Source organism: Penicillium rubens, assembly GCF_028828025.1.
Source record: "Penicillium rubens strain IBT 27055 chromosome Unknown utg000001l_segment0_segment0, whole genome shotgun sequence".
Taxonomy (NCBI): Eukaryota; Fungi; Ascomycota; class Eurotiomycetes; order Eurotiales; family Aspergillaceae; genus Penicillium; species Penicillium rubens.
Window position 1 is genome coordinate 3,521,794 of NW_026890599.1, and position 25,441 is coordinate 3,547,234.

At 51.4% G+C, this 25,441-nt stretch overlaps 13 protein-coding genes across 13 annotated transcripts; 6 read left to right on the forward strand and 7 right to left on the reverse strand.

The window, feature by feature from the left end:
* Positions 1–435: 435 nt before the first annotated feature.
* On the forward strand, positions 436–2,812 carry N7525_001381 (CCCH zinc finger and RRM domain protein; the record flags this gene model as incomplete). The annotated part of the gene is made up of 5 exons (XM_002557973.1): positions 436–500; positions 585–703; positions 758–1,411; positions 1,461–2,437; positions 2,495–2,812. 5 exons carry the CDS (start codon positions 436–438, stop codon positions 2,810–2,812), a joined length of 2,133 nt encoding a protein of 710 aa, XP_002558019.1.
* A 148-nt stretch (positions 2,813–2,960) lies between these two features.
* On the reverse strand, positions 2,961–3,670 carry N7525_001382 (putative lactoylglutathione lyase (Glo1); the record flags this gene model as incomplete). The annotated part of the gene is made up of 2 exons (XM_002557972.1): positions 2,961–2,999; positions 3,053–3,670. 2 exons carry the CDS (start codon positions 3,668–3,670, stop codon positions 2,961–2,963), a joined length of 657 nt encoding a protein of 218 aa, XP_002558018.1.
* A 239-nt stretch (positions 3,671–3,909) lies between these two features.
* N7525_001383 (O-methyltransferase) lies at positions 3,910–4,758 on the reverse strand (the record flags this gene model as incomplete). Its single annotated transcript, XM_002557971.1, has 2 exons — positions 3,910–4,109; positions 4,281–4,758. The coding sequence occupies 2 exons, from the start codon at positions 4,756–4,758 to the stop codon at positions 3,910–3,912; spliced, it is 678 nt and encodes a 225-aa protein (XP_002558017.1).
* A 498-nt stretch (positions 4,759–5,256) lies between these two features.
* Positions 5,257–7,648, reverse strand: N7525_001384 (transcription factor domain-containing protein; the record flags this gene model as incomplete). The annotated part of the gene is made up of 3 exons (XM_061211870.1): positions 5,257–7,384; positions 7,442–7,496; positions 7,564–7,648. The coding sequence occupies 3 exons, from the start codon at positions 7,646–7,648 to the stop codon at positions 5,257–5,259; spliced, it is 2,268 nt and encodes a 755-aa protein (XP_061071096.1).
* Positions 7,649–8,417: 769 nt separating this feature from the next.
* On the forward strand, positions 8,418–10,462 carry N7525_001385 (Major facilitator superfamily domain general substrate transporter; the record flags this gene model as incomplete). Its single annotated transcript, XM_061211871.1, has 7 exons — positions 8,418–8,889; positions 8,948–9,025; positions 9,092–9,526; positions 9,632–10,090; positions 10,168–10,262; positions 10,318–10,395; positions 10,448–10,462. 7 exons carry the CDS (start codon positions 8,418–8,420, stop codon positions 10,460–10,462), a joined length of 1,632 nt encoding a protein of 543 aa, XP_061071097.1.
* A 303-nt stretch (positions 10,463–10,765) lies between these two features.
* N7525_001386 (uncharacterized protein) lies at positions 10,766–12,441 on the reverse strand (the record flags this gene model as incomplete). Its single annotated transcript, XM_002557968.1, has 2 exons — positions 10,766–11,671; positions 11,725–12,441. 2 exons carry the CDS (start codon positions 12,439–12,441, stop codon positions 10,766–10,768), a joined length of 1,623 nt encoding a protein of 540 aa, XP_002558014.1.
* A 988-nt stretch (positions 12,442–13,429) lies between these two features.
* N7525_001387 (uncharacterized protein) lies at positions 13,430–13,950 on the reverse strand (the record flags this gene model as incomplete). The annotated part of the gene is made up of 3 exons (XM_061211872.1): positions 13,430–13,545; positions 13,602–13,726; positions 13,799–13,950. The coding sequence occupies 3 exons, from the start codon at positions 13,948–13,950 to the stop codon at positions 13,430–13,432; spliced, it is 393 nt and encodes a 130-aa protein (XP_061071098.1).
* A 627-nt stretch (positions 13,951–14,577) lies between these two features.
* Positions 14,578–18,259, reverse strand: N7525_001388 (GTPase BMS1; the record flags this gene model as incomplete). Its single annotated transcript, XM_002557967.1, has 3 exons — positions 14,578–17,994; positions 18,054–18,124; positions 18,202–18,259. The coding sequence occupies 3 exons, from the start codon at positions 18,257–18,259 to the stop codon at positions 14,578–14,580; spliced, it is 3,546 nt and encodes a 1,181-aa protein (XP_002558013.1).
* A 425-nt stretch (positions 18,260–18,684) lies between these two features.
* Positions 18,685–19,344, forward strand: N7525_001389 (uncharacterized protein; the record flags this gene model as incomplete). The annotated part of the gene is made up of 1 exon (XM_002557966.2): positions 18,685–19,344. The coding sequence occupies one exon, from the start codon at positions 18,685–18,687 to the stop codon at positions 19,342–19,344; it is 660 nt and encodes a 219-aa protein (XP_002558012.2).
* A 467-nt stretch (positions 19,345–19,811) lies between these two features.
* On the forward strand, positions 19,812–20,800 carry N7525_001390 (urea carboxylase-associated family protein; the record flags this gene model as incomplete). The annotated part of the gene is made up of 2 exons (XM_061211873.1): positions 19,812–20,547; positions 20,604–20,800. The coding sequence occupies 2 exons, from the start codon at positions 19,812–19,814 to the stop codon at positions 20,798–20,800; spliced, it is 933 nt and encodes a 310-aa protein (XP_061071099.1).
* A 509-nt stretch (positions 20,801–21,309) lies between these two features.
* Positions 21,310–21,697, forward strand: N7525_001391 (uncharacterized protein; the record flags this gene model as incomplete). Its single annotated transcript, XM_061211874.1, has 4 exons — positions 21,310–21,324; positions 21,384–21,424; positions 21,479–21,547; positions 21,610–21,697. The coding sequence occupies 4 exons, from the start codon at positions 21,310–21,312 to the stop codon at positions 21,695–21,697; spliced, it is 213 nt and encodes a 70-aa protein (XP_061071100.1).
* A 386-nt stretch (positions 21,698–22,083) lies between these two features.
* Positions 22,084–23,613, forward strand: N7525_001392 (alpha-ketoacid dehydrogenase kinase family protein; the record flags this gene model as incomplete). The annotated part of the gene is made up of 2 exons (XM_002557964.2): positions 22,084–22,370; positions 22,440–23,613. The coding sequence occupies 2 exons, from the start codon at positions 22,084–22,086 to the stop codon at positions 23,611–23,613; spliced, it is 1,461 nt and encodes a 486-aa protein (XP_002558010.2).
* An 88-nt stretch (positions 23,614–23,701) lies between these two features.
* On the reverse strand, positions 23,702–25,243 carry N7525_001393 (putative 2-methylcitrate dehydratase (PrpD); the record flags this gene model as incomplete). Its single annotated transcript, XM_002557963.1, has 2 exons — positions 23,702–24,840; positions 24,913–25,243. The coding sequence occupies 2 exons, from the start codon at positions 25,241–25,243 to the stop codon at positions 23,702–23,704; spliced, it is 1,470 nt and encodes a 489-aa protein (XP_002558009.1).
* Between the last annotated feature and the right edge of the window lie 198 nt (positions 25,244–25,441).

A 25,441-nucleotide genomic window follows, 5' to 3' on the forward strand; every position in this document is an offset into this window, starting at 1 on the left:
AGTTGTTCATACGTAGAGTTGCGCGTAACTGTAAAGATTAAAAACAAAAAAACTACGGAATCCGACTGCACATGCAATCGCACTATATACATGGTAGCTTGATGAGTTGAGAGGTATTGTCCGATGTCATGTAAGCACGTGACCTACCGGTCCACGCGCGTTTTTGCCTTCACCTTCGCGTTGCCGTGCCCTTCCATTCCCTCACGGCTGGGGGTGAATGCTTAGCAGCTTAAAATATCTCAATTTCAAGCTTTGTCATTTGAAAAGCAAGGCTGTGATTTCATCCCATATATTATTCCTGCACGCGCAGGATCCTTCCCGAGTGACGGCTTTGTTGAAACCGAATCCCTGCAAGCATCGCCACTTTGAAGTCGAGCTTTTGTTCGACCCAATTCAATTTTCACAGCTTGAGATTGTCCCGAAATTATCTTCACCATGCAGTTCACTGATGAGGAGGCCGCTGATGTGAAGAAATGGGTGGTTAAAAAGCTGGAGGACATGTGAGTTGATCAGGCACTAGGATCTGTTCTTCACGGGCCCCATGAAAAGAGAACAGCCACCAATCCTGTTAATTCTGTCTATAGCTCCGATGCCGATTCCGATGTGCTCGCGGACTATGTTTTGGCGCTAGTTAGGTCCGATGCGCCAGCCGACGAAATCAAGAAGGTCACAGTGGAAAACCTCGAGGATTTCCTGCGCGAACGTGCGTCTGACGTCTGATCGCATCGAATTACTTCATATCACTAACACTTATTAGATACGCAACCATTCGTCAACGAGCTCTTTACAACTTTTGGTCCCAAGCAACCCGCACCTCCTACACCCGCACCTGCACCCCAGCCTCAGCGCCAGCCCCAACCCGCTGCCCACATTCCCTCGTCACAACCTCCTGTGAATGCCCCCAGCGGCCCGAGGGCTGCCATTGCTCCCGGCAGTGCCAACCGCAAACGAACTTTTAATGATGGATTCCAAGGGGAGCCGGATCATGACGATGGTGGGTTCCAGAATCGCGCCATGAAGACTGCACGGCGTGGGGGGCGCGGAGGCGGTCGCGGCGACTTTACGGGTGGACATCAAATGCAGCAGGGTCAACAATATCCCCCACAGCAACAGGGTCAGCTGTTCCCTCCGCAGCAGCCTGGTGGCTTCCCCATGATGCCCGGTTTCCCGCCCTTCGACCCAAACGATCCTATGGCAGCAATGATGGCTATGCAGGGCATGCAAGGTATGGGATTCCCGCAGATGCCGGGTATGCCCATGCCCGGGATGCCTGGTCCTCCCGGTCAGCCAGGAGCCGACCAGATTCCACAAAGCAACCAGCGATGCCCATTCTATGATACCCAAGGTATATGTTACCTAGGAAATACTTGCCCTTACCAGCATGGCGAGGGAGGTGTCTCCAAAGACGATGGTAAGAGAACTTGAACCATCTTATCCAATACCATTTCTAACAGTCGCAGAATATGACCCCAAGACTGCGGGTATGCATGCTCGGGGTGGTGCTCCCGTCCGCGGTGACCGTGGTCGTGGCCGTGGTCGCGGCGGATTCAGCGGACGAGGACGCGGCCGGTCCGATTTCTCATCGGCAGGACCTAATGAGGACCAGTCTATTACGACGATCGTTGTTGAGCAGATTCCCGATGACAAGTTCAATGAGGACTCTGTGCGCGAGTTCTTCTCTGAGTTCGGTAACATTACAGAGATCTCTTTGCAACCCTACAAAAAGATTGCCTTGGTTAAATACGAGACTTTCCCTGAAGCCAAGGCCGCGTGGTCCAGTCCCAAAGTCATCTTTGACAACCGTTTCGTGAAGGTTTACTGGTACAAACCGAATCGCGATGAGAAGCATGACAGCGCACAGCCTGAAGCCCCAGCCTTCAACCAAGAAGAGTTCGAGAAGCAACAACAAGAAGCACAGAGGGCGCACGAGGAGAAAATGAAAAAGCGACAGGAGACCGAGGCAGCCAAGCAGGCTCTAGAGCGCCAGCGCGATGAACTTATCAAGAAACAGCAGGAGGAGCGGGCCCGTCTTATGCAGCGACTTGGCGGCACAACAGACACAAGCGATGCTGCCGGTACTGGGGACGCCATGGTCACCGAGCCTGCCGCCGATGAGAATATCAGTGATGAAACGAAAAAGCTGCGAGCTCAACTGGCTGCTCTCGAGGCCGAGGCAAAGAGTCTTGGCCTCGACCCTGCGTCCGACCCTTCGGGGCGGGGTGGGTACCGGGGTCGTGGTGGCTTCCGCGGCCGAGGCACATACCGTGGACGCGGCGGTTACGATCCTAACTACCGTGGAGGATACCGCGGGCGCGGTGGCTTTGCGGCTCGCGGACGAGGAGGTGTGCTGCGTCTGGATAACCGGCCTCGACGAGTCGCCGTATCGGGCGTTGCGCTAAACTCAGACAAAGACGAAGCATTGCGTCAGCATCTGATGGTAAGTCAGGCACTTTTTCCTAACAGGAAACTCATATACTAATTTGTTATGTTGTAGGGTGTTGGCGAGTACGAATCCATTGAGGCACACCCAGACCAACCCGACACCGTCGTGGTGGCATTCAAAGAGCGCTTCCAGGCCGAGAAGCTCATGTTCTCCCCCTGGAACATCCCCTCCGTTGGCGAGGTCCAGCTCACTTGGGTGGCCAACCCGCCAATTGCACCTTCTACCGCTGGGTCATCAACGGAATTCAAGGGTGGCCTTGGACAAGACGAACCGGAAGACACAGTCATGTCGTCCACATCGGTGGCCAACACCGCTCCTGCGCGGGATATGGACTATGACGTTGCGGAGGATGACAGCTGGGGCGCGTAATTCTGTTACCTTGTGTGTGTACCATCACATGTTGGTTGTATAGGCTGCATTAAGCTATTCTTTCTGGGATGGACGTTCCATTCCCGACCTGTTGTCTAAAACAAAATCTTGCTACAAGTAGAGTGTAAAGAAGTAGATCCTCATAGCATCATACGCTCTGAGGAATCAACTCAACCATGTAGCCGTCCTATCAACTCGCATCAGCACAACACCCTGAGCCAGAAGGGAATAGAAACTCACCGGATCAGCAACCATAGCAAACTTCTCAAAAAACCACGCATAATTCCCATGAATCTCTCCACACCCAATCCCCCTCTCCTCCTCCCACTCCGAAAGCGGCACCGTCTCCCTCGAACAAACACCCACATCCTTGAGAATACTAACCCCAGCATCCCGCAACCTCTGCACGGCAGCTGATACATCCGGAACCGTGAACCCCAGATGCGCAAACCCAAGATGCGGGGGTACATTCCCCGTAGAAATGGAAACAGAAGCACCATCCGCACTGGCATTCTCCGTGCCATGCACATGATACAATTCCAGAAGCCCGCTCGTCCTCGTCATAACCGGGATTTCGCTCGTGCTCTTTGCCCACGCGGTAATGTCCTCTTCGGTCTTTGCCGATGCTGGCGGGTGCCCGAGGTAATAGATCGTGAAGGGGCCGGCGTTCATGGTGAAGATTACTCGCATGCCTAGGATGTTGACGTAGAAGTTGAGGGAGCGGGCTGGATCTTGGATGCGCAGGGCTAGGTGGTTTAGTTTGTATTCTTTTGTTGCTGGTGTTGGGGGTGGGTTTAGGCTTGGGGCTGCGTTGAAGTGGCCTTCTTCTTGTGGGAGGTGGAAGTTGTTTTCGGACATGGTTGGATATGGATTATAGATGGACTTCGTGTGGAATTGAATCAATTCGGGGGGATACTGGGGGATATAATTCGGGAATTAAGAGATTTGATAGAATGAGGGGTTGATATTCTCCTAGTAGGGCGGATCCTTGTTCGACCTATCAAAGAGAACGAACTGATGAAATAGCTGCATGAATTGATATCTTCGACAGAGCACAGGTCCACGGGTGCTAATATGTATACTTCAGGAGACTACATCTACTGATAAACAATCATGTCCATACCCCCCTTATACGGCATCGTCACCCGCCGGAACCCACTACCCTCAGCATCAACATACGCAAAGAGCTCCTGATACCTATCAGCCGCCATGACGGTATTATCAGCGACGATCACAGCGCCAGGTCGGAGATGCGGCTGGACGAGCTTCAGCGCGGGGAGGGCGAGAGGCGTCCAGACTAGGAGTAGTGGTTAGTACAGATGCTGCCATTATCCCAGATATCAATCGAGTATTGCAACGTCGAATACAAGACCACAGGACAGGGTATGAAACACCAGACATGTGTACACGGAGTATGGTACCCCACCCCGTGTACATGCTGCATCAGCCCAGGGAAATAAACACTTACTATCCAACAACAAGAAATCCACAGTGCCCAAATCGGAAGTAAGAGTCTCACGCAGATCCCCAACACGGAGATCAATCACATCCTCGACTTCCTTGCCTGCAGTCGCCCAATGCGCTCGAGCAAGCTTAGCCTTGGACTCTTCCTTCTCTGTGGCGATAACTCGCGGCTTAGTGGTAGCGCTAACTCGCTTCGCGTTCTCTGCAACGGCAAGTGCTAGGTAGATGGTGCTAACGCCGAAGCTGGTGCCGGCCTCAACGACTGTCTTTGCGTTGATGCTGCGTAGGATGTGGTAGACTAGTTCGCACTTATCCTGGTCAAGTGCGATGAACTTGTCCAGCATGATGGAGTCGAAGTCGGTGGTGCATTGTTGCGGTAGGCTTTGCCAGTCCAGGGTTGATTCTTGGGTTAGAGATTTGGTGTGTAGGTCTTTGAGGAGAGCTAGTACTTCTGGGGATGCTGTGAGGGGTGAAGGGGGCATTTTGTTTTGTTTTCTTGGTTATTTGAGGGTTGGAAGTTGGTAAGAGTCGGGAAGTAGGTATTGTGCGGGGGGTGGGGAAGAGGAACTGCGTAGTTAAATAGACAAACTAGTGAGTTAGTTAACATCTGATCTCAGCCAGGGGGCTAGAAAACAGGCATTCGACGTTAGGCATCAGGGCACCAGGATTGGAATTGTCAGCAAGTCCTCCAACTCCGTAGCCAAATTGATATTCAGTGAGTCATCGGGGAGCCATGTGCAGAGTCCGTGAGATGTACATACGCCCTATGGCGGGGGAAGAATTGGGGTCAGAGGCGGATGAGAATGAGAAATCAACGGAGCAGTGCCGAGGCTAACCGACATAAGCAATATGATTGATTCAAATGCAGCCCTTGTCTGGTAGCTGCTATAATGACTATGATGGTCGTTCTAGCCCTAATATGGGAGGCTGAATACTGCCATAACAACACCGTGCGAGCACAGCAACAGTCAAACTCCATTCTACTGCTCTAGTAAGTCCGCATAGCTATTCAAAGACCTCCCAATCAAAGCAACCATTTCCCAGATATAATCCGCCGTAAACAGCCGCGCCCACAACCGGGTTACCGCAGCACTGAGCCGGGTATTAGTGGCGAGTAGCCACTCCCTCGAGACACCATGCTGCACCTCCATAACCATCTCCAGCACAAAGTCTCGCAACCGCGTCTCCTGCTCCGTCAGCCGCGGGTCCGGATCCGGCACTGTAATCGCCTCAAGCCACTTAGCCAACAGCACCGCGCACTCCATGGAGCACAAAGCGTGCTGATTCGACCACAACGCCACCTGCGAGTGCGCGACAAATCCAATGCCGAGTTTGACAGGTGTGCTGAGGGCATGTGCGCAGTGGAGCGCGGCGCGCGTAAGACGGTCGCCTCGTCGGACGGAGAGGTTGTCGCGGAGACTGGTTGCGATCTGGACGGGGTCCCAGGTTTGCAGTTGACGGGCTGAGCCGCAGTCCGCGTTGAGTCGAATGTAAGCTAGTCGGAGCAGGGCCGCTGATGTGAAGGATAGCGGGCCGTTGGGGCTGAGTGGGTCAACGGAGGATTCTTGGTTGCGCTCCCAGCACTGGCACCAGCGTTCTAGTGCTTGTTCGACGTGCACGAGCTCCGGCGTGCATGTCATTGACGATGGGGTGAAGCGGTTCCGTCGTGATACGGGTAGTCGGCCCGCTTTCGTCATTAGCCAGATGTCTTGCAGGATCGCGTGGATTAGCACGTAGCCGCCGAGCGAGGAGAATCGCTCTACGTTGCTGGTTGGCCCAAATAGGGCGGAAAGGGCATCTTGGAATTTTGGTTCGCCGGGACTCTTCATGCGCTCTGCCTGCCAAAGGTCTGCGTGTGCAGCTTGCCATTCCTTTTCGGTGCAGGGTAATTCGAGGGTGAAATCTTCTGTGAGAATCATGGGTGGGACGTCGAAGACGATGGTTTGGATATTGAAGAAACAGAGAACAATTAGTTTGGTGCGCTTCACGCATTCCCGTCGTATCCAACTACCCCATGACCCGTCGTTCTCGGGTAGCCGATTAACCCCTCCTTTTCGGACGAGCATTTCCATTACACTGCGAAGCGACAGCGCCTCGTGGTACGGAGGGTTGTTGAGAAACCATAATGACACTGAGGTCAGATACAATAAAGCTTGCAGGGTTTCTAGGGTATCAATGTCGTCGGCGGCGTTGACCGGGGGCAGCTTGCCCGACTGGAAGACTCGGCGAACATGTTCCAGAGTCACTGGTTTGGCAGTCTGATAGAGACGCATGCTAGTATCTGGTTCGCGGCAATACCGCGCGCCCAATGCCGCCATCGATAAGAAGAGCGGTAATGTCATTGAGTCTACATCGAGAGTCGGGATATGCACGATTGGGTAGTGTTCATGGTACCCGGTTACATACCCGGTCAAACACCGGGATAGCGCATGTCGAGATGGTAGCGACGGATCTGGGACCACATTGGCGTAGTCGGACAACATATCCAAAAACTTCTCCCGGCATTGAGCCGTGACCGGTACGAATCCCGTGGGCTGGCGCGCCGTGGGGGAGATATGATACCCCTCCGGCTGGAGTGATGGAAGCTGAGCATCATGCCGAGGAAGTACAGAGCTCGAAGGAGTCGAAGGAGTATTTTCGGCTAGAGTCCCTTTATCAGAAGACCGATCATAGTCCGGAACCGGGGAAAATTGCAACGGTGGAAAGAGCGGGAGTGGCTGATAAGCCGGCGAGAACGGATGACTTGGCAAAGGAACGCTATCCAAAAATGAGGTGAAGTCATGATATGATCCCGGTCCAAAGCCACCTAGAGCATATCCAAAATCCGGGCCTGGAGATGGGGTACTGTGTCCAGCCGAGGGAGCGTCTGTGCTAGCCAACTGACCACCCAGCATCGGGCGGTGAACGGACGGTGACAACGCTGGGAAATGGGCATCGCGCCCTTGTAAAGCGGTGCGATTAGATTGGGCGTTGTCTGTGACTACAGATGCCAAGGAATCTAACCCATCCAGGTTGGGAGGATTCGCGGGGGAGGGCGTGTGTCTCTGATGGTTGGCTGGACTGGTGTCGGGGTTGTGTGAGAGACGCTCATGACGAGCCAGCAGATCCCTAGGATTGTGAGTATTTAAAAAAAATGCACCTGGACTGTTGGATCCTATATCGTACTTGCGTGTAAAGGCCTTGGGGCATTGAATGCAAACAAACGGTTTCTCTTTGGTATCTGTGGGGTATTAGATGGGGTAAGAGATGGGGTAGGCCCGGGGAGCTCTAGGGCCTAGAAGACATACGTGAGCGATCGTGCCTTTGAAGATGTTCTAGACGAGCAAATGCCCTCGAGCATCGGTGACATTGATAGCGCTTGCTATTCAACATTGGGGCATGACGTGGAGTGTGTGATCTCGGGGGATTATAGCGCAACTCCGGTGAGCCTGTGGCATATTCCCTGTTATTCACATGCACATGCACCACAGGATGGATATTGAATATCGACCTTGCAACGGCCTTGTATAGCCGTGCATTATTGGCTCACCTTGCCGATTCTATGATTGTTAAGCAGCTCGAATCGGTGCGAATGCCGCAATCCCCGAATTCCCCCGAATTGGAGAAATGCCATACCATGGATGCCTAAGAGCACTTTTTGCGGAGATGCTGTCTTCTGGATTTTCCGCGTTATGATACCAAATCACTCAATTCATTCCGGTATTTCTTCCTTGAGATAGATAAATATTCGAGTTGATCATATTCTATGAAGTGAAAAGCCCTTTCACCCTTTTAAAAATGGCAATTAGCGCTAGAACACATCCAGTAGGCGGTCTGCCATGACTCGTCCCATCAGTTCCACAGCCCAACTTGGGTGTTTTGGGTGTCTTTGGGGAGTCCCCAACGTTGAATTACATGTGTATACAACATACATGAATCAACTGCAAAGGGCCCGTATAGATGAGACCAACATACTCCACTTTACTCCAGAAGCAGTATGATTGGAATGATAATATCAAATTGGGGATTATATCATGTCTCGGCCTTGGACCATTTCTCCAATTTTCTTTCGGGACTCCACGCCCTAGATGCTTAGCCTATAAATCATAAAAGTCCGTCAAAACCTAGCAAACTCTTGCCAAAAATTATCTCGCCTTACTTCATGGCGTCTACGACGCCTGGCTCACTTAAGCCGCAACCCACAGCCATGGGAAACCGGGAGGATACCCCCGAGTCTCTATGCGGGTCCCAAGATATTGAATTCCGTTATTTAGAGCTAGACACACCCTTACCGACCCCATGCATTACTTTACCTCCCGGTCCTGCTCAGTCACCACCACCAGAAGCGCCTAGTCTGGAGAAATACACATCTCCCTTTCTGTGGCCGCAATGGCGCAAATCGATGATGACTTATATCGCTTGCGGGGTTACTGCGCTAGCGGGTTATGCCGCGGGCGAGGTCAGCCCTGCATCCGAGGAATTGACTGAGCTGTGGGGGATCAGTACCGTTGTGTATAACCTGAGCATCACGGTCTTCTGTTGTGGGTTTGCTCTAGCGCCGATGGTGCTAGCTCCTTTTTCTGAGATTAATGGACGGAGGCCGATCTTCATCGCCAGTGGGATTCTTTTCGTTGGTATGTATACCAAGCTTCATTATGTTACTGACATATACTGACTCAGTATTGTCAACAGCTAGTTTAATTGGATGTGGAGGCACGCAGTCCTTTGCTGGATTGCTTGTAGCTCGTTTCTTCCAGGGTGTGGGTGGATGTATGTATAGCCCCGGTCGATTCCCCTGATTCGACACCCAACGATATTGACTTGAACTCCTCACAGCAACCTTCTCCACCATGGTTGGCGGCGTAATCAGTGACATCTATCACGCCCAAGACCGTAACACCCCCATGGCGCTCTTCTCAGGAGCTGCATTGTTCGGTACTGGTCTGGCACCATTGATCTCCGGCGCTATCATCAGCCACACCACATGGCGCTGGGTGTTCTACTCGCACGCAATTGTGTCCGCCGCCTTTGTCATTGCCATCTACTTCTTCTTCAAAGAAACGCGCGGCAGCGTCCTGCTAAGCCGCAAAGCCGCAAAGTTGAACCAGTACTACGAGCAACTCGAAGAAGCCGGCCACCACGGTGTAATCCTATCGAGCGAAGAATCCTCCGAAGAGAAATGCATTCGTCGAATCAGATGGAAGGTCAAGAGCGACGAGCAACGAGCATCGATCGTAACCATGATCCAGATCTCGCTGTACAGGCCATTCCGTAAGTCTACGCCAACCCTCAAGCAAATCCCCAAAGATAGCGAAAGCATGAAAAAAGAAAAGAAAAAAAGGGAAAAAAGAAAAGAAAACTAACTTCCCAATCTAGACATGCTCCTCACCGAACCAGTGGTCTTCTTCTTCTCCCTATGGGTCTCCTTCAGCTGGGCAGTCCTCTACCTCCAATTCAGTTCAGTCCCACTCATCTTCCGCACAAACCACAACTTCACAATCGAGCAAACCGGCGCCGTCTTCACCTCGATGTGCGTCGGGGTAATCATCATCACAATCATCAGCATCTACCAAGAACGCATCGCCATGCGCTTCGGTAAACACACCACTTCTCCCGAGGGCAGGTTGTATTTCGTCTGCGTGGAGTCCGTACTCCTGCCTATTGGCCTATTCTGGTTCGGTTGGAGTTCTTTCCCATCCGTGCACTGGATCGTGCCTGCTATCGCGGTTGGCTGTGCTACTATGGGCATCTTTTCCATTTATCTTGCTACGTTCAATTACCTCGCCGATACCTATCATCGATATGCGAGTTCGGCCATTGCGGCGCAGTCTTGTTGTAAGTATCTGCCTTGGCTGGTTCTTTTGATGAAGGTCTGGGTTGTGCTGGGACATTTGCTGACATTTGCTCACTAGGCCGCAATTTGCTCGGTGGTATCTTTCCTTTGGTTACGAATGCCATGTTCACCAACCTTGGTTATCCAGAGGCGTCAAGTCTGCTGGGAGGACTTGTAGGTTGCGGCGATCACCCCGTAAGAAGAAACTTCGCTGACTAGATCGAAACAGGGTGCTGCTCTGACTCTGGTCCCTTGGGTGCTGGCTTTGTACGGACCCACGATTCGAGCTAGAAGCAAGCTCGCGAGTGTAAGTGACGTCCTCAATTGCTGTCCACTGTCTGAGACTAATGTGGTGATAGGAGCTCGCACATTGAATGGTGTACAGCGCATATCAACTGCTAACGCAACAAAACGTAATTTAATCATAGTATTTTCGGGTACAGGATCATATAGAGTCAAGGACATTGCATATTATCAACTATTTCAGGCCCAGATAGATGGTCTGAATTTTCATCACAGTGAATGAATTAAGGTCGTACAATTGTACGCTTCCTATGATTTGAGCTTGGCCATGCCAGCAATTCCTTATTTAAAAAGAGCAATGCTAAAGCGATGCATATGACATGATTCCACCATGTGTCCCATGCAAAATTCGGGAATTTAAGAAGACAATGCAATTACCTCGGGTGCTGGTTCCCTCTAAATGGATGTGCACCGTTAATCCCTGGACGATACGATGCATACCGATCCTCATCCTCGCTGTCACTATCCATTTGATCCAAAAGACGATCGATATCATCACCGGCATGAGCTTCTAGTCCTGGTTTTCCTCGGAGTTCACGACCATTGTGGGATTCGGAGCTTTGGGAGCCCTGGCTTCTGTCGTGGTAAGCTCCATTGCTGGATGTGTTGATCGACTCGTTCAGGCTGCTTTGTGTGCTCGCTGGCTGCAGCGGGCGGGGACTGAAACGATACCCCGAGTTCTCGGGGCTGGACATGAACATCAGGGTTTCGATGGCGTCTTGTTCCATCGGTGTGTTTTGGGAGTGGGTACGGGGTCTGTAGAACCCGTTCGGTGTGGACGTTGGGGCATATGTGTGAGAAGATGAAAGCGAAGGCGTCTCTGGCCCTAGGGCTGCTTGTCCGTTGAATGGTCGGGCGAGTCCGTTTTCTTGGTATGAATGGTGGCGCCGGTGACGGGAAATAGGGCTGTGATTTGATGATTTGGAGATTGCATTAGGGTTCGGTCGACGACGCTGGTTATGACCATTTGATGAGACGATATCCACAGGGGGTGCTAGCTTGGGAATTGGAAGGAATTGGTTAGATGAGAATGATGATCGCGAGCGGTTGTGGCCCGGGGCATGCTGGGAAATCCCGTTGGAGGAAGTTCGTGAGTCTTGTGAAAAAGGCGTGGAGTTTCCTGCTGGTAATGATGCGATATCACTTGGTGCCGGCGTGCTCGATGGTGATGTGCTGTTGGGTGTTCGCAATGCGGTTTGAGAGGTAGCTTCACGCGACTGACGAGCCTGTTCTATTTTGGCGGCTGCGTATGATAGACGTGTACGGATATGGACCGACAACTGAATAATATAAATGAGCTACAGACTCTTGACTGGGCGAGGGAGCGTGTTACCTGTGCAATCCTACTACCATAAGCTGACGAGCCCGTACTCTTTGAACGTCGTCGTGCAGCTCCACTCGCGTCGGCATTGTGAGCTGGAGGATCTAACGTGGTTTTGAAGTCGCCGGCTGCTGTCCGTTTCTGGCCTGGGGCCAAGCGAGCATCAAAGTTTGACCACGTGCGCAAATGTTTTGGCGATGACGGCGGTGATGTTGAAACATTGCCGGCTTTGATCGGCGATAATGAGGGCTGCCATCGATCTATTGAGGCACCTCCATTTACCGGCTGCATGGGTGGGACGAGTTGGGATTCCAACAACTCTTGGTCCCACGGCATCGATGTATGTCCATTCAATGTATGAGAGTTACTGAACTCTGTCGACTGGCTGTTATTACCATTGGTCGACGATGAAGGAATGCTGGAAAGAGACTCTGTGACGGTGCTAGCGGAAAGGTCTAGACGCCGGCCATCGCCCGATGTATCGCTGCCGCGCTCCGATGATTCGATATAGGCTGGGTTCGGGTTACCCTCGCCGTGAGCGAGAGTAACGGCGTTCAAGCCATCTATTTGTAGTGACAATGGTTGCGGCAATTGTGTGGTTTGGGCCTTGGCCAAAGGCATTGGTTTGTGAGGCACGGGAGACGTCGCGTTGTTCATAGAGTGGGTGTTCGCACTAGCCTCCGCATGGAGCACCCCGCGATCAGGCACTGCATTGCGACCGTCATTCATGATCAGGTGTGGGGTGTGGAAGACTAAATGATGCAGGGATAGCGACAATCGGCAAATACGCGCGACCGAACTCCAATCGCGGGTTTACGCGGCCGCACAATCTCAACACGCATGTCCTGTCCCGCGAAGTCACCGCATCGAGGGTTGGGACCGGGAAGATACCAAGTGATTTGGATGCAACTAACAGTCGAGATCTCAATAAGACGCGTGGGAGCACCGTGGGAACCAGAAGCATCTGCCCGATCGAGTGGCGATCGACCAGCACGCGCGCAAGGGTCTCAACAGCAGCGGCAAATGGGTTTCTCCGTGATTCTGATCCCGAACGGCCAGGGGTTTGAATGAAGGAATGCGAGCAGTAAGAACTAATTTTGAATATAGATGCGCCACAGTATGCTAGCACCAAAAGAAATCCCGTTGAGTAGTTGGTCCACGGGTAGAGGGAAGGGTCGCCGCTCTTGGAACGCGCGTGAGAGGCGCGGTCACGTGGATGGTGCTAGACCAATTTCATCTTCAATGAGTTTCTGTAGAAAAGGATTTTATTTCCAAATCATCAGTATACAGTCAATTAGAGATGGAAACAGTTGAAGATGGTTGTACGTGGGCTTGGTGGGCTTGTTCGATGGGCTATACTTCGGAGTATACTAACGACTACAAGAACATTTTACGAGACTATGATATACAAATGAAGAAGACATATAGGAAATGCAAACAGGAAGTTCTCAGTTCTCATTAATGATATAATATACAACATCATGGAGTGGGAAATATACTCCGAAATAGTGACTCCAATGACGACAGACAAGTCAACAGGAGTGTAACAACCAACTCAGCGGAAAGTAAGTATAAAGCTGAGAGAATGCAAAACCAAATCCAAAAGAAAGGAACAAAAAGAACTCCTTCCCTCCGTACTCCGTATCGAAATTCAGACATCAGTCTGGCAGGCCTTTAATACCTCTACCAGCACCGAGCCACACATACTCCTCCTCCCTTAGGCGATGGCCGCCGTCGACATCTTCATATACTCCGGACTCAGATCACGAGTGATCTGCTTGACATCCGGAGCCTGAGAAATATGGCGAGCCACATGAGCTGGCTCTGGCGCCTCTAGAGGGGACGTTAGCATCAAGGACAAGTGCATTGTGCTGAGAGGATCAACTTACTTGGTTCTTTGGCATGCCAGGCCATCTTCTTCTTCCAGCCCTCATACTTCTCCTTGCAGTCCCGAAGCTTGGGCTTAAGCTTGGGTTTCCATCTTTCCTCATACTTGGGCCTCAGCGAGGTGTAGCTAATAGATCTATCAGTATCTCTCTCTCTTTTTTTTAATTATATTGTATAGATTATGGAATTATGGACTTACAGGGTACACCCCAAGAGCAAGAGCCAGGCGGCCCCCATGAACCCGAGGAGCATTTTGGTGATGGAGAGCTCCTTCTCCATGTCAACCACGTATTGCTTGTCAGCCCGAGGAGAGAGCATGTTGTCGTTGACAAGGCCTGAGATAGGAGCCATGTCTTTCTAATAGTTATTTGATGCGTGGGAAAGATGTTTTATTGGTGAATGAAGAATGCTGTGATTGAGCTTGATGAAAGGTAGATGTAGTTCGAGAGTTGGAATTCAAGGCCAGTGGGAATCCGCGAGGATAATATAGACAGGACTACAAGTGCTACTAAGCTTGTTATGGAATTCGCCCTGGATGGAGTATGAAGCTTTGCGAGTTAGGGTTGCATTACCCCTTATGGTGTCGGGGCAATGGGAAAGAGGGTCGGTTCCTCAACTACTAAACCACATCCAGTAGTATGAACCTTCAAATTCTAGGCTTGTTTGGAACTTTCCTGCTATGGGATCTGTCGGGTGCTTCAGATACTCCAACTTTGATGTCAGCCAGATATTCTACTTCTAACACCGGAGACCAACCGGCAGCGAGAAGTAGTCTGGCCAATGGGATAGAAAGAAGTATAGTATATACGGCGTGGGAGGAGGCAACAAGTAGAAAGGCCGGGCAAACAGTAGTGGAGTCATAAAATAGTTTTGATATAAATAAACATCCAACATAATGTAGGTACAAGTTTTGGGTCCAAACGCCATCTATGCAAAAGACCCAAGAAGATTAAGACATGTTCAAGAACAAAGAATAGATCACTTGCGCTTCTTGCCGCGTCCACGGCCACCGGAGTCTTCGTCCGGGTTCTTGCGCTTCTTGCCCTCCTTGCGCCAGTAATCGTTGCGCTCTCTCTTCTCGCGCTCGGCCTTCTTCTCCAGACTATCAGCCACCTTAGCGCGGTAGACCTTGCGGCGCTCCTCCTGCTTGGCGGATCGCTTGGCCTGCTTCTCGTTGCGCATGGTAGTGAGCTTCTGCATGAGGTCGCGAGCTTTCTTTTCCTCGCCTCCGAGGACAACGGCACGCTTCTGCATGTAGGTCTGGTCCTTGTGGCCTCTCATCTTGGTGATCTGCGACTTGAAGGGGAGCTCGGCAGCCAGCTGTCTTGGCACACGGAGCGGGTTGAAGTGACGAGCTTGTCTTTCGATGGGCTTGTAAGCTGAGTCTTTGAGTTTGGGAGTGGCGATGCCCTGAGCGTGTCGGACCTCGCCGGTCAGGCGCATGCCTTGCCATCCACTATCGCCCTTCTCGCCCTCAACTTGGTCTAACAAGTTGGTCACGGGATTGTAGTAGCGGTGGGGCTTGATAGGGTACCAAGCGCGCAGGAAGGCAATATCACTCATCAAGATCTTGTCCTCGAATGTAGCACGGAAACAGCCATCGGGTTTGGATAGCGCACGCTTGATCTGACCGCGAATACCAGAGACAGTCTTGATGGATGCACCTTCGAACTTGGCAATTTCCAGCGAAGAGGTGAACATATCCTTGATGAAGGCGGTGTTCTTGAAGATCTTGTAGGGGTAACCGGTGAGCTTGAGCTTCTTGACAATCTCTGTGTGCTCGTCCACGCTCTGAACAACACCAGTGGCCGCAATGCGGAAACCGGGGTTCTTGTTCGAGAACGAGTTCACACAGCAGAAACCAGTGTTGGGGGCGACAAGAGGACCATAGAATGTGGCGAAGCAGTGCATATGCTCAGGTGTGTACTTAAGCATACGGTTTCGCGTCCGACTGTCGGAGGTGCTGTAGATAGGCATGGTCTGGAAGCGACGCCAGCCAAGTGAGAAGATCAACGGGTCGTTGCTCTTGAGAATCTTCTTGTGCCAGCGATGTCTCTTGATCCGGATCTGCACGTAGCCGAATCGGTCCTCGGTAGGTGCGAGACCACCAACGATGACAGGGAAGCGAGGGTTGAACTTGGAGACAAACTCGTAAGGTACGTTTTCGAGGACGATACGCGCGTAGGTGCCGGCCTTGTAACCTTCGGCCCGGGCGCGCGAGGCGGGGTCGAGTGCATCAAATTCGGCGCGGTTGATATCTGCCTGCTTTTGCAGCTTGGCTTTCTGAAGATCGTACCAATCGTCTTCGCCAAACTCGCCATCAATACCATCATGCGTCCCGTCCTGAACCTTTCCGAAACCTTCGCGGTCCTCTTCTTCGAAACGTAGCTTCAATTCTTCTTTCTTTTTCGCGTTTCGCTCACGCTCAGCTTCCAGGTCGGCAGCCGTTTCGGGTTCATCGTCACCTTCCTCGTCCTCATCTTCATCCCCATCTTCCTTGATACCGTTGAAAACTTCACCAGATTCCAAATCTTCATAATCACCGTCGCCCTCATCTTCATCTTCGTCATCCTCGTCCATATCACCATCCTCGTCATCCGAGGCACCACCGGACAGTTTGCCAGTGATGAAGCGGAGTTTGATTAATTCGAGCAATTCCTCGTCCCGCCACTTCCGCTCCAGCTCATCGTAGTCGTACTCTGGAACGGCCCGGAAGTCGGCTTGGTCTTCTTTCTCGTTGTTTGTTTTCTTGAAGAAATCCTCGCCTTCGTCATCAGCGGCTTTATCTTCCTCGTCCTCATCGTCGTCGGAATCTTCACCGCGCCATGTCTTCACGACATCAAGTGGAGTGATCGACTCGTCGTACATCATTCTGGACAGGTCGGTGACTCGGAAAGGAGGGCGCTTTCCGTGAAGAGACTTGGCATTGGCGAGCATATTCTCCTTCCATCGAACATTGCCCTCCTCATCTTCTTCATCATCCTCATCCTCATCCTCGTCTTCATCACCGCTCTCGAGTTCCTGGTCTGAGACGGAAGAGATGGAACCAAGGTCAGAATCACTGTCAGCGAAAGCCATGTCTTCCTCTGCGTCAGCATTTCCGTTCTGTTTGGCCTTAAAGCGGGCTTCAAAGTCTGCAGGTGCAGACATGTCGAGTTCGCCTTCATCGTCTGTCACATCATCCTCGTCCATATCTTCATCGGCCTCCTCTTCACTATCGGATCCTTCGGGGATATCTATGTCGTCTTGTTCGGGCACGGCAACGCGGGCGCGGCGTCGGTCTTTCCGGCCGGTCTCGTCGTCCTCCGCGTTATCGAGGGCCTCGCCGCCACGGAAAAGACGAACACCCTGATCAGCCTCACCTAACATCTTCCGCTCGCCTTGAAGGCCAACAACAAGGTGTTCTCCAAGACCTCGGCGTTCCTCATCGCCCGAATCCTCGTCTGAGTCTCGGTCAAAGGTATTTGTTTTGACATCAATGTAAACCGCATCCTTGTCGACCAGGACTCCACCAACATCAGACATGGGAGCGAAAAGCAGCTTCTGGTGCTCGCCAAGCTTGCGCCTGTTCGACTTTCCTGTTGCCTTGGCGATCTGCTGGTCCATATACGGAGTTGGGCATGGATCGGGCAAGCCTTCAATATTGGCAACGGTTAGATCACCAACACCAGGAACATGAACTCGGGCACCATGGGACGGGAAGTTGGTGCCGCGCAAGTAGCCGTAGAGCGCGACTGTGCGATCACACTTCGAGTTTTCCTCGATCTGAGTAGGCGGGGTAATGTCCAAGAAGCGATCTGCAAGTGCGTAAGGGTGGGAGTTGCGCCACACGAGCGGACGGGGATTCTTCATAACGGACAAGAATCTCGAAAGGTTGTGCACTTCGCGATCGGGGTAACGGCCGTTGATAACACCAGACAAGTAAAAGAGCTTTGCGCCGGCGTATAGCTCACTCCAGAAACGGTGCTTCAGGCGCTTCTTCGCGTCCTTCAACGTGCTCTGTTTCTTGAATTGGTCAAGATGGGTAAGGATACCAAAGACGTTACCCGGCATACCGGCCGTCGATAACGCATTCAAAAACTCCATGGTCTCCATCTCGAATCCAAAGTTTCCGTCAATCATGAGAAGAACAATGTCTGCGATCTTAGAAACATCGATCGCAGCTGCAAGAGAGTCGGATGGGCATTCGAGGAAGGTGAGACGCTTGCGCTTAGTCGTCACAACGGTCAATGGGCCTTGCGGCGAGCTGAGGGTCTGCTTGGTGTAGCGGCGGATCAGAGATTTGAGCAGAGTTGTCTTACCAACTCCCGGGGGTCCAACGATCGCGACAACGACTGGCGGGGCCTCCTCGGGCATACGATCCACGAGGGGGACATGGAGTCTCTTTTCCTTGACCTGGAGGGGAAGTTTGGGTCAGCATCGATTTGGCCAGCAGGAAAGTTTCATATACATACATCATGCGATCGCGCAGCCTGCTTATTGAGCTTTCCAGGCCTGGAGGTAACGAATGCTTTTGGATTAGCACCTGCAAAGAAAAAATCATTATTAGCATGGGCTCGAAAGCAGAAAGTTTGCAGTTGCATTGGAGCGGGTTCGCTGTACCCTCAAATTTCTTCTTCTCTTTCGCAGGGCGATGCGCCCTGTTCGCCTGCTGCTCCATGATATCTGTAAAGAGGTATAATACCTCGACAGATCAACTCCTTTTATTAGAGACAGGAAAGGCAAGCGCAATCAAGTAGAGGACTGTCCCCGACGACGGCCAAAAAATTAGCAGTAATTATTTTTCTGCCAAAGCGGAGTAGATAAACTTTAGTCAGGAAGACTTATGGCCTAAGGCATCACAGTTTCTTTCATTCTGGCCTGAGGCAGCATTCCTTCTCCACCGGCCTGGCCCGGAGATCCATCCATGGATTCAATGTTCGTTAGGATTGGACACAACTAGGGAGGTACCCATCTACATTTACCTTACAAGCAATGCCCAGTCAGCAGCTATTACCGACCGACTCGAAGGCTGGAGAAGAACACAAAATAGCACCATGGATGAAAATGCAGCAGAAAACCTCAAGACTGAAAGGAGGAAGAAGTATGGCATACAAGGCTCGGATGAGGCAGATTGTCCCTGGTCTCTTCCTTGGAAATGCCCAGGCATCGCATAAACGGGAAATGCTTCAAGGGAACCATATAAACGCAATCGTCTCTCTAACTAATGCTCGATGGGTATGGTGGAATTCCACTACAAGAAATGCAGGCGTCCCAGAGCATCGTCACAAATGGATTCAGTGCGCAGATTCGTCAACGCAAGACCTCCTTGTTTATATGAGCGATATCTGCGATTTCATCGATCAAATAGCATCCCCGCCTCTTTCCTCATTGCTCCGCTTGCCCGATGAGCACAAACAGGACACGAATGACAAGTCACAAGGTGAATCTTCGGAGGCGATATTGATTCATTGCGACCTTGGGATATCGCGCTCGCCGACGATAATCATCGCCTATCTCATGCGCAAGCTCAAAATTCAGCAAGCAGACGTCTTGCGCTTCGTTCAATCAAAGCAAAGAATCAAACCGAGCGCGAATTTCACTCGTCAGCTTCAAGTTTGGGAGGAGGTTGGATACGAATTATGGGAGGACGAAGATAAGACTGTCCCGAAAGCAGCATACAAAGCATTTCTGGAAGACCGGGCTGCTCTTCTGAAAGAAAAAGGGCTCACGGGAGATGAACCACTTGCACCCTTGACCCTTTAATGACTGCATGGAGTACCATTGCTAGAAGCTACGTAACCAAATATCAAGCACGATCAGATTATTTATTTCTCTATATGGAAAATGCATTCATAAGCATACTGTACGGTGTCGAATTGGGCGCATCTACTTTTGCTAGCACTTTGCTTGGATATGGACCGCCTGACAAAAATACTGACAGCAACTTGGCTCTCCGAGCCATGAGGAGATTTCCCTGAGTCTATGGCATGATCGTTTCGTGCGATAGCGCTATCTCATATCGCACTGCCCAGGTGGACTCATTTAGAAATCGGAGGATCCCTCCGCGGCTATCGTATGCGGGGCAGAAGCCGTTGCAATCGGGAAGCCCCCGATTATCCATGGCTATAAACCTACTCTGTATCTGTCTCCTGGATTCTATCAATCCGACCTCACTCCCTATCTACTAGACCCTTCTGTAACATCCAGATATAACCCGCAAACCCCATATAATGTCTGCACGTCGGCCACCCCCGGCTTACACGGCACCACCCGATTCCGGGGTTCACGCAACGTCGCAGTTGTACCGCTCAATCTCCGAAACCGCCTCCAGTCCCTCTGCACGGATCCCGAAGGAATCATTCACTATCAGACCATGTTCCGCCCAAGCGTGGATTGTTCCCGCCGGCCACATCTGCCGCCTGACCACACCGAAGGGACCCCAGGTGGGTGACCTGAACATCTGGAACGCAAATAACCCCCGAGAACGAATGTGGGCTGCGCGTACCCGACAGATTCACGCCTCCCATGTCTCAGTGGGTGATCGGTTGTGGTCGAACCTGCCGTACCTGCGGCCCCTCGTAACAATCACGGGTGACTCGTTGGGCGGCGGGCAGCTGCATGACGGGCTTGGGCCAGATGGAAAGCGCAACCCGGAGGTCAGTTTCGGGACTACGCAGTTTGGAGGGCGGGTGCATGACTTGATGGGCACTCGGTGCGATCCTTACGTGAACTTGCTCATGGGCGGAGAGACCTTTGACTTCCACTGTCATTCTAACCTGACTCGTTCTGTCGTCCCTTATGGACTGACGGAGCTGGATGTCCATGATGTCTTGAATGTGTTTCAGGTGACGGGGTTGGATGAGGATGGAAAGTACTTCATGGAGACCTCCCCTGCAAAGGCGGGCGAGTATTTTGAGTTCTTTGCAGAAGTGGATGTTCTCTGTGCGCTATCTGCGTGTCCTGGTGGTATGGCACCTCCAAGGTACCCAAATGTCTTATTTCCATGCTAATGATAATCTCAGGTGATTTGTCTAATTGGGGTTGGGATGATAAGGAAGGTGATATGGGAGCCACTTGTCGTCCGTTGGGTGTGGAGGTATATCAACTGGCAGATGCCAAGGTCCTGGAGGGATGGAAGGCTCCAGAAAGCCCCAAGTACAAGGGAATGCATGGGATGAAGATGCCTCCCCGTGAAGAGGATGGTTACGTTGGACTCTAGGGTAATCACCTTGAAGTAAAATTATAGGGTCGTCGTCTATTGAAGATATGCAAGACATACCTAGGTATTGCCCCGCGTTTCGTTATATATGATGTCATCCCCTCTCATTGTTACATCGACGGCGATTTCCCCCCCTTTTTACAAAATACGTAGGCGAGATTAAAACAATACGGGAAATTATAGAGACATTTCCGCAAGGGATGCGATAGGCATCCTGCTTTCAGAGAGTGAGTTCACTGTAGAAGCCATGTCAGACATGTAAGACCAATAGATCACGACCTCAAGTAGCACGGGAGTACCTAGGTACCCAGACATAATAATGTTGCATGAAGAAAAGAGGTGAAGTGGAGGAGAAAGAGGAAGTGAAGCGATTGGAAGGTACCTGCTTCAAGGCACCTTCAAAATAAAGTGTCGCCTTCCCCTCACCTCTTCACCTCTTCTATAAATTCTTTCTTTTTCTCCCGTTTCCTTCTTGCTTCCCACTTCACTTTGATTCGCCAACTCACATTATGCCTCTTTACAACGTCGGTTCAGCTTGATCCTCCAAAACAAAATAAAAATATCCCGACTAACATATCCCTAGATCACTCTCAAGGCCGGCGCTCCCGTCGAGGCGCTGGATAAGTGTGTCGCATGACCATTATCGGAAATACCTTCAATACTTACATATCTTCTCAGGGCCAGGGAAACAGCCAAGGAGAAGGGCGGCATAATCAGACATGAATACAGCATCATCAAAGGCTTCACGTATGTGCTGCTAGTTCGATCAATGCCATCGAGGTGCATGCTGATATATGGATGAACACTAGTGTCGAGTTCCCCGATGATACCGTCCAAATCTTCGAATCTACCGAACATGTCCATGTTGAGCAAGATGGCGCCATGAATACTAAGTAGTTGCCCCTAGTCAGCATGGCTTGGGCTGGAGGCTGCAGTCGCCGTGCGTCTTCTGCTTTATGACCGAATGGAAACACGACAGCTGGATACCCGAGGGTTCTTTTTCTTTTCTTTTTGTTTTACTTCAGCGATGACGTGATACCAATTATGCGACCTGCTCTCATCCGCGATGCCATGTACATCTTACGAGTACTTACCTTCTTACCTTTGCCAAAGAGGTACAGGCATTCATATAGAGCAATTTTCCTGGACCCAACTATCAGGTTGTGTTATGTACACAGTGTGTATGGAATAAAACTTGAGTGAGCCCTGTGCAACATCCGAGAGTAGATAAAATAGCAATCTTTAAGAGGTTTGATACTTGTTGATCTACAGTATTTGGACCGATGATATCCGCGCCGATGCAGATCTTCCGCCCCGGGGGTTTCACTGTGAACTCCCACTTATCTTTCCCCATTTCATGGCTACAGTTCACAATGGCAACATCAATACCTAGAGCAATGCCTTCTCGGCCTAGCTATCGGGCCCTTCCAATTAGGCGACCTCGCATTTTCCGTCAATATTCCTCGCAGGGTCAAAACTGGGCTGGTCACCCATTTGATGTCGCCAAAGACAATGTTGCGCAGCTGGCTGCGAGTCCCCGTCGGCCTTTGACACTTGCAGACCTACTAAAGTCAGTCTTAGATATATAGCTTGCACCGAAACTGAATCAAAGTGTGCTAAATTGATGTCCATCTCTCAGACACGGCCGCCCGCCATTGAACAGAGAGGCTCTATTAGCCTCGGCCAACTTCACACTCTCCCTCCTCCCCGCCCGACTAGCTTCTCGAATTCAAGCATTACGAAACCTCCCTTTCATCGTCGTCTCAAACCCTCACGTCTCTAAAATTTACCACAATTACCTCCATTCGCTATCGACCCTCCTCCCATATCAACAGCGCCGCATCACAACTCTCGAAGAAGAGAAACAGTTTGGGGATGTACTGGCGGACCTCGTACAAACGCATACGAATACAATTCCCGTCCTTGCACGTGGGTTTCTGGAGTGCAGGAAATATGTCAGTCCGGCCGACGTAACGAGCTTCTTGGACACGCATCTACGTGCGCGTATCGGTACGCGCTTGATCGCGGAGCAGCATCTAGCTCTTCATTATGCCTCTCAGCCCATCAGCGATAAAACATTCGATGGCGCTGATGAACCTGCGCCCAAGAACTCGATTCCTTCCAACTATATAGGCGTCATTGATACAGCTTTGCAGCCGGCGCGCATCATCCGGCTATGCGAGGATTTCGTTGGAGAAATTTGTGAGCTCAAGTACGGAGTGCGACCGCGTTTGAAAATCGGAGGTGAGCCTGAGGCCTCTTTCGCACATGTCCCTGTACACGTGGAGTACATTATCACGGAGCTGTTGAAGAACGCATTCCGGGCAACTATTGAAAATGGAAACGAGCGTGAGCCTATCGAGGTGACCATCGCTGCTGCTCCAGATGTGCCCGGAAATGAGCCGCCGATCCCCGGTGATACTGATACTGGCTTTGAACTTGATTCAGAGCTTTCGAGCGCCAATGGGAATGAAACCATTGGGTACTCGGCTCCGTCATCTCAGAGTATCACCATCCGTATCCGTGACCGTGGTGGTGGTATTCCGCCTGAGGTTCTGCCACAGATCTGGTCATACAGCTTTACGACTTTCTCCGATATGGACTTTGAGGGCTCGGAGAATGGCAACATGGATGCCTTGAACACCATCTCTGCCAGCGGTGGCCACCTCAGCAGTATTGCAGGTCTTGGTTACGGACTGCCTCTTAGTCGAGCCTACGCTGAGTACTTTGGTGGAAGCATTGCGGTACAAAGTCTATGGGGATGGGGGACAGATGTCTATTTGACACTGCGGGGAGTAGGGAGAATCGATTGAGAGAAGAAACGGAACGACAGCACTAGATACCCTGAACAAGACCATCCTTCTTAACCAAGCTTATGATGTCTGCAGATAGATTTGCCTCCTAGAACCTTGCCTTGGCCGATGGCTGGAGAAACAGATCTATGAAATCCGAGATCAGAGTATCTGGATTTTGAACAGCACCCAATATCCGACCGATCTCTGTCGCAGAGAACATAAGCCCCATGTTTTGGAAGAACTTCTCTTGTACCGCAGCTGGTGTTTTGGGGTTCCGCGCATGTCCTACGGGATACTCAATCAATATCTGAGGCAACGCGGAACCATCTGCGAGATGAACCGTCAAGCCCGCACCAATACTCTTCTTGTCCAGATCCAAGTAGTCCTCTGTGAGCTTATGGTCTGACTGCACCACGATCCTTTCTCGCAGAGTTGCAAGCTCAACACTATTCGCCCAAGGGCTTTTGTCTAGATAGTCCACAGCCTCTGGTGGACTACCCTTCAAGAAAGCCAAGGCGACCACATACTGAATGCAGTGGTCACGGTCAGCAGCATTGCGCAGCGGCCCATGTTTGTTGATGATCAAAAACGCAGCAGCAGTCGTTCGCAAATCTATTCGCTGGATCTGTTTGAGTGGATCCGACAGCCCCTTCTGTCGAAATCGACGCGCTTGCAGTACAGCCGCCTCCACAGCCGAGATCGCATGCCCTTCTACAGGCATACTTTTAAACAGCACATTCTGTACCGTCCACGACCCAAATGGCCGTGGAAGTACAAATCCCGCCTCGCCAAAAGTCCGCTGCCAAAACCCCCACGGCTGCGCGCTTAACGCCCCTGGCGAACCAGGCTGGCCGTCCCGCACCAGTAGAGCCAACTGCACAGCTCTTCTCGCCGCATCGCCTGCTGCCCATCCTTTCCTCGGGATGGTGTTTGTGCCGGATCGGTACACCCGGTTCGGATGACCATCCATCCAAACATGAGAAATAGTCGCCATGGCTTGTTCATCTGTCATCCCAAGCAACCAGCAAACAACAGCAGCAGAAGCCAATTTGACTAGCACCACATGGTCGATTCCATATGCGTTAAACGCATTCCGCATTTGATAACACCCCTGTATCTCGTATGCCTTAACCAGCGCGATGAGCAGCGTCTGCATCGTCAACGGCGGGCCATTATGAACCAGTTGACCAGATAAGCTTGCTCGCGATAGCCAATCCATGACTGGGAGTATAGCGCCGAGATTATCTGCATTGCAAGCCATATTTTAGTCTCACGGGCACGATTCGTTCCTACCCACTTCTCCTCAACGAACTATACCTGAAGGATGTCCCCACTCCGCAGCACCAAGCGCATCATTATGATCCAAGTACCGAATGAGCACACCCAGATCGAAAGCCCCCTTCACGGGATCGACCTGCAACTCCGTTCCTGGGACCCGGAATCCATCCGGCACGACTGTGCTCTCGATCACAGGACCGAGCAGCTTTCGGCATTCAGTGCTCGTCGCTGCTGTCTCGATGGCGCAGCCCATGGCGTCCAGCAGGGCTGTCCTCGCGCATTTCCAAATCGCTTCGTCGTCTTGGTTGAGGGAGTGGTGGTAGACATAGTCTACTACGTCGACTATTGGTTGGTCGTATGGGCAAGACATTTATGCGGATGAGTGTTTTAGAGGAGATTTGGCTTGATTTTGAGACTTCTTGTAAAATTGGGAGATGACGGAAGTTTATCGTTTTGACAATATTCAGTGCAGGGTACGTGTTGTAGAAGTCCTCGGTGGATTTCCAGGAATGATCCGAGGTCCTTCAGTGAGGCCTGCCATTGAAAAACATGAAAGTCGTCGCACACT